Raw genomic sequence first — 5,996 nt, forward strand, 5'->3', positions numbered from 1 at the left:
GAATCTGATTATTTTTTCATTGCCTGGATCATATCACAATGGAAACCTGTCCCAAGGCACGAGCACTATTAGAATTGAAACGAATGACGCCACAAGATCAGTTATACCTTGATAAGTCAGGTTTGATTTTTGTCTTAGCAAAGATAATGTGTTGCATCACAAGTTTATTTTGCTGATTTCATATCCTGGCTGATTTGAGTCAACTTACAAAATTCACCCAAATAAGTAATAATAAACCAAAAACTAAGAAGAAAATAGTAAAAATAGTAAAAATCCAAAATTAATATCCTAGATATAGATTTGCCACCATAAGAAGTTTCAAATATACTAGAAAATCTGATCTGAATGTAGAATTGATTCTGAAGTCTTCTTGTCTTGTTGTGTTTAGTTTCCTTGTTTTACATGGACAATTAATGAAGAAAATCTCTCTTTTTTATACTTGTCAATTTAGTTTCCTTTCTAGACTAGGAGAATCATTAATTAATCCTTCATAGTTTAGAAAATCAGATCTGGCAGCCCTCCTAGCATCCTTTATTGACTAGAAAACTTCCTCCTTTATAGATAAATATTCTCCTAAATAATAGGTAAAATAATGAACAAAATTTCCTTTATTTTAGAAGATTATTTTGTTGATTTAAATCCTTGTAGAATTAGGAAATCAATCTCAAACAAATCTGATCCGATCCGATCCTAACATCTTAATTAACTCAAGCTAACTTTGAACTCCATGTGGCCCAAACACATATTCATTAATAGGGACCAAACTATACTCAAAAAACACTCCAAATAAACTTTCTTTGATGCCTAAAAATATCTCATGCATAGCCTATCTTGATCTGGCCGAATGACCCACCAAAAGAATTAGGTCGAACCCATCATTCATAAGAACCTCAATTTGACCAAATGCATCCCTAGGTAAAGATCTATCATGAAAATCCCAAGATTGAACTATATATTGAACCGTATCAACAACCAATCTCAAACACATAATTGAATACGTATTATAAGGAATCCAAGGATGAACCTAAATCGTATCATTTTTGCTATGCTTTGTTCATTAATAATGAGATGGTTCTTTATGTTGTTTTGTAGCTTTGTTCAGTCTTCTCAATCTTTGAAGCTGAGATAAGGATGGAATAATCATACTCCTTAATTTGTATTTGTGTTCAAAATCACTTGAAGGAACACTGTTTTGTAGCCAATGTCTTAACACAGTTGAGATAAAAATTATTATCAGCAGAGATTACATAAAACTGATATCCAAGTCAGAGAAAAGATAATAATTTTCCTTTGACTCCTTTTTTTTTATTACTTTAGTTTTATGATGATGATGATGATGATGATCTTTTTGCAGGAGAGGTTAGATTAAAGGTGGTATAACTAAGCAAGCTTCCTTTAAATTATCTTCTTAATAGTGTGTAATTAAAACATTATCAACAAAACTTACTGTTTATTGTGGTGTAAGAACAAAAGCAATTATTGAAATACCGGAGCCACTTTCACAAGAGAGTGAAGATACACAGATATTACTTCCCATCATTTCTGATATATGTCTCTTGTTTCATCTTGTTCTCATAGCAAAATAATTCAGACCTCGAACTACATACATCTTTCAATTTTCCATGTCTCTTTAGTTTATCAACACTGTGATTCTTTTCTATCAGCAAGTAGCTTTCTGGTTTTGGTTCAAGCAAGTCGGCCATTTAACTTTCTTTGCTGTCATCCGCTTTCTTGATTAGAGTCATGCTTAGTTCTCTTTCCATAAGACCTATATGCGTTCTCCTGCTTAATTAACAACAAAACAGCACATTAGAAAACAGATGGTTCAACTAACGCATGCTATGGCTTAATACGGAGAATGAATAGTAAAACGAATCCTTTGTAGTTGATTAAGTGATTGTGGGTGATGAAGTTGAACTTCTCAAGTTTCATGACCTGTATTATTATTTTTTTGCATCAAAAGGTCCCTTAATTTTTCATCGCTATTCCTCCAAATGTTGCCACTATTTGTCTTCCAGCCTAGCACCTTAATCCCAAACAACCGAGTTTAAAAAAGTTGAAAATTCATCAACTTTTGGTCTCTATATGATGAGTCAATATTGACCAACCTGAGTAGCATTTGGCATCCTTCCCTGTGAAGTTGATAGAGGATGTGAAAGGGGACTGCGACTACGACCTCTGCTGTTGACTTCTCGGCTCTGGTGATTATCTTTGCTTCTTTGCTGCTCCGTGTTCATTCCTAGGTCTCTCAACCGGTTAAGCTCTGGCACTATAACCGTGGCAAGACTTGGCCTGTCTTTCTTCCTTAATTCAGCACACTTCAATGCCAGTGCAGCAAATCTTAACGCCTCTTCCACAGGCCAGTCTGGTACTGTTTGGTCAAGCATGTCTGCAAATTTTCCTCTTTCAATGGCCCTCCCCACCTGATGAGCAAGACCCATCGGAGGCTTGGCTGTGATGATTTGGAGAAACATTATTCCCAACGAGTATATGTCTGATCTTGTAGTTAACATTCCTGTTTGTTGATACTCGGGATCTATATAACAAAACGTTCCTGCAGCAGAGGTCATGTGGTATTGTGTGACACTATCAGCTACAGAAAGAGGGACTAACCGAGCGAGGCCAACATCACTAATTTTGCACACATAGTTGCTGTCCAAAAGAATGTTTGCTGGTTTAAGGTCCCGATGGACGAGGGGCTCTGGCTTTGCTTGGTGGAGGAACAGAAGTGCGGTCGCAATCTCAGCAGCTATTTTGAATCGTATGCCCCATGGAATTGGAGGGGTGTTGTGTTTTTGAAGTAGCCTGTCTTCCAAGCTTCCGTTGTCCATGTATTCATATACCAAGATTCCATACTCAGGGCAGGCACCAAGAAGAAGGACCATGTGTGGGTGTCTAATGCAGCTGAGAACCTCAACCTATGAAAGATCACATTGCTAAGAATGCTAAAACAGTCATGAATTTATTCAACTTCAAACTTAAACAGTTGTTAGACTTCTCACCAATGGTTAATGGTTTTAGGGAAAAACACACTATTTAAAGATGAATGGCTTGATTAGATTGTGCAAAAACTCACATTTACAATCCTGACAAAATTATTTTGGAACCGTACCTCCTGTTGGAACTGCTTCTTTCCTTGAGCAGCATCCGGTCTTAAAGCCTTGATTGCAACTGGGGTATGATCAAGTTTGCCTTTATACACAGGTCCATATCCTCCTTCACCAATTTTATTTGATGGTGAGAATTTATCCGTGGCTTCTTCAATCTCTTCGATTGTGTATCTTCTGTACCGCACATCATTATGTGCCAAAGCATTTAAAGCACGATTCTTCTCCTCTGTCTCTCGCTCAGCTTTCTTCTCTGCATGTTTTCTTTTCTGTCCTTCCAACTCTGCTAGTTTCTGTGATTTCTCAGCTGCTTCAATGGCAACTTTGCACTTAGCCTTCTCCAACTCTGCCACGGCAAGGGCTGCCTCTCCTGCGAGCTTGGCTTCCTCAAATTTACGAACCTCGTCAATCTTCCATTGATTAAGTTCACTAGCCTAAATTCAGAGCATTCAGAATTAAACCATTTGAGCCAATTCAAAAGACATAACATTTGTTAATGGTGCATTTAGTTTTGGTGTCTCATATCATTTTCTTTATAAGTTATCAATTAAGTTCTTTCCAGGTATTCAGTAGCCAACTGAGTCTGAAAACTGCTGAATGTTCGAAGGCAGGATTAAGATCAATGATAGCTAAGTTCTTTCGAGTTTTTGGAGCATAAAACGATGGTATAAACTACCTTCTGTTTGGCTGAGAGTGCTTCTTTGCAAGCTGTGCTATACATTTCCATGGTCTGCTTCAACTCAAGCCTCAGCCTTCTCATCTCAACTTCTAAATGGTCCTGCAATGCATAATCCAACGATACTACGATTATTGATATCCATTTTTGATAATGCAGCAATTCTTATTGCATATACAAAAAGTTCATCCTAAAGAAACCTACTGGTATCAACTGAACACCACTTTGCACTTACCGCATTTGACTCATTCAGATTAGAGGCTGAAGCAACAGAGAAATCTGAACTTTGGGCTGAGCTGTCCATGATTGATGTTGCGAATAATCCTGAAAATTCAGATCCATCAGATGTAGAAACACGGGAAGTTGATGGTCTTCCGCAGGACGAGGGAAGGTAAGTGCTGTCCATAGAGAAATTAGAGATGGAATTTCTGCCTCTCTCAGGTTGTGATCCTCTCATGGAATCATTGACCTTGTCCAAAGGAAATCCACCTGCTTCGGCACTTCTCCACCCTCCTTTCTCGGACTGTACCCTAGTTTAAGGGGGGAAAGAGAAACATTAAACCATGCATTCATTAGCAAGAAATGAAATGTGCAGTGAAAGTCTTACCTAACTCCATCCAAATCTAGTTCAGCATTATCGTGTAGACTTTGAGATGGAATTACTGGCATGGATGCTGTCTTCTGTGGGACATTATAAGTAGGCGTCCGTTGTGCTTTTTGGGTGGAGAGGATCTTTCCCTTGGTGATTACATAAACAGAACAAAAATCTGGGGCAATTTTCATAAAGCTAGTTGGCACATCTTGGTTTTTGAATTTCCTGGGCACTCATAACATGAGATATCTTAGTACTGGACATGATAATTTTAATTTCTCAACAACTTTCTATAAACCAAAGATTTTTCTAGTTCAATATTTTGAGAGAGAGACCTTGTAAGAACATTTCTTCCTGATGCACCAAACACAATATTTCCAATTAAATTGATGTTGATGTAGTCCGCAACTGCCCGAGCAACATCAATGTCATCAAGCACAACCTCCTTCAAACGAACCTGAATTTGGCAATGCAATATGGTGTTATAATTTTCATTTTAATGTAGTTATCTTAACCATACAATGCTGGATTCTACATGTATGGCATGAACTTTACTTACCCCTTTACGGGCGCAATATCCACGGTAGGGAGTGAAAAGCTGATGCGCCTCATCATCACCATCACCATCCTGACCATTAGCAACTTCTGGATGAATCTCAACAGATAAAACAAAATAATCAGAGAAAAACAATACCAAAAACCTGCACTCATTTCTAAAATGAGAAATGAAAGAGGGTGCCTACGATATTGATGGTTTTTGTGCTTGACATGAATTAGGACAAGAACCGAGTTATTGCTTGCGAGATTATCGACAGCCCAGCGAACAGCATGCTGGCTGTTCTTATCTTTGTCGATGGCTACAGAAGTGGCGTTGAAGAGGGAATCAGCAGTGGCATTGGAAGCCATTTAGGAATGTTGATGACACTCGAATTAGATATTATATAATATAATAATTACGAAAAATCGGAGTCAGGATCTCCAATACCACCACAGGTTAAGTCTGGCTAAAGAAGAATAAAACAGAAAAGAGATTGAAGGCAGGAAAAAACTAATCCTTAACTGCTCTTTATTTTCCTGTCTAGATGGAATTGAAACCCCATGAAACCTGTCAAACTGACAGGGGGGCAACAAACTTTAAGTTTCTTGCCTGTTTTGGGCAATTTTGACCAGGACTTTCTGTCTGGACTTGTAGACAACTAGGTTGAGACTTGAGATAAACCTATTTATGCTTCGAATAGTAAATACTTTGTCTGGCTATGTTGGAAACTTGACTTGCGTCAAACCAAAGGGCCAACACTTTTCTTAATTGTTTTTAGATAGAAATTAATTAACAATTAGATACTTCATAGCCATTAATTTCGGTGATATTTTTTTTATTAAAACAATTAGCACACTAAAATCAAAATTCACGGGGAATAACACAATTTAAAAAAGTTTTAGCAAAATAATACAGTTTGAGCTTGTCGGGCTTCAAATCGCAATATATATTAAATGTTGTTATTCTCAAGCGCGACAACCACCATGTTAGGTTTCAGAATAACAACTACTTAATATTTCGTGCTTCTGAAGCACAACATGTCATGAAATATAGCTTCTTCCCTAGCTCACAGAACACGAACAC

At 37.5% G+C, this 5,996-nt stretch overlaps 1 protein-coding gene across 2 annotated transcripts; it reads right to left on the reverse strand.

The window, feature by feature from the left end:
* Window positions 1-1,476: 1,476 nt before the first annotated feature.
* Window positions 1,477-5,550, reverse strand: LOC7463713 (U-box domain-containing protein 35). 2 transcript variants are annotated; one of them, XM_024590161.2, is made up of 9 exons: window positions 5,119-5,550; window positions 4,935-5,020; window positions 4,711-4,832; window positions 4,391-4,600; window positions 4,019-4,313; window positions 3,784-3,885; window positions 3,113-3,541; window positions 2,109-2,918; window positions 1,477-1,782 (listed from the first exon to the last, which is right to left on the reverse strand). In XM_024590161.2, exons 1-9 carry the CDS (start codon window positions 5,279-5,281, stop codon window positions 1,720-1,722), a joined length of 2,280 nt encoding a protein of 759 aa, XP_024445929.1. In that variant the 5' UTR covers window positions 5,282-5,550; the 3' UTR covers window positions 1,477-1,719. The 2 variants fall into 2 exon arrangements, with proteins under 2 accessions (XP_024445929.1, XP_024445928.1); XM_024590160.2 differs by having other exon boundaries at window positions 1,477-1,785.
* Between the last annotated feature and the right edge of the window lie 446 nt (window positions 5,551-5,996).

Source organism: Populus trichocarpa, chromosome 18 (genome assembly GCF_000002775.5).
Source record: "Populus trichocarpa isolate Nisqually-1 chromosome 18, P.trichocarpa_v4.1, whole genome shotgun sequence".
NCBI classification, from domain to species: domain Eukaryota; kingdom Viridiplantae; phylum Streptophyta; class Magnoliopsida; order Malpighiales; family Salicaceae; genus Populus; species Populus trichocarpa.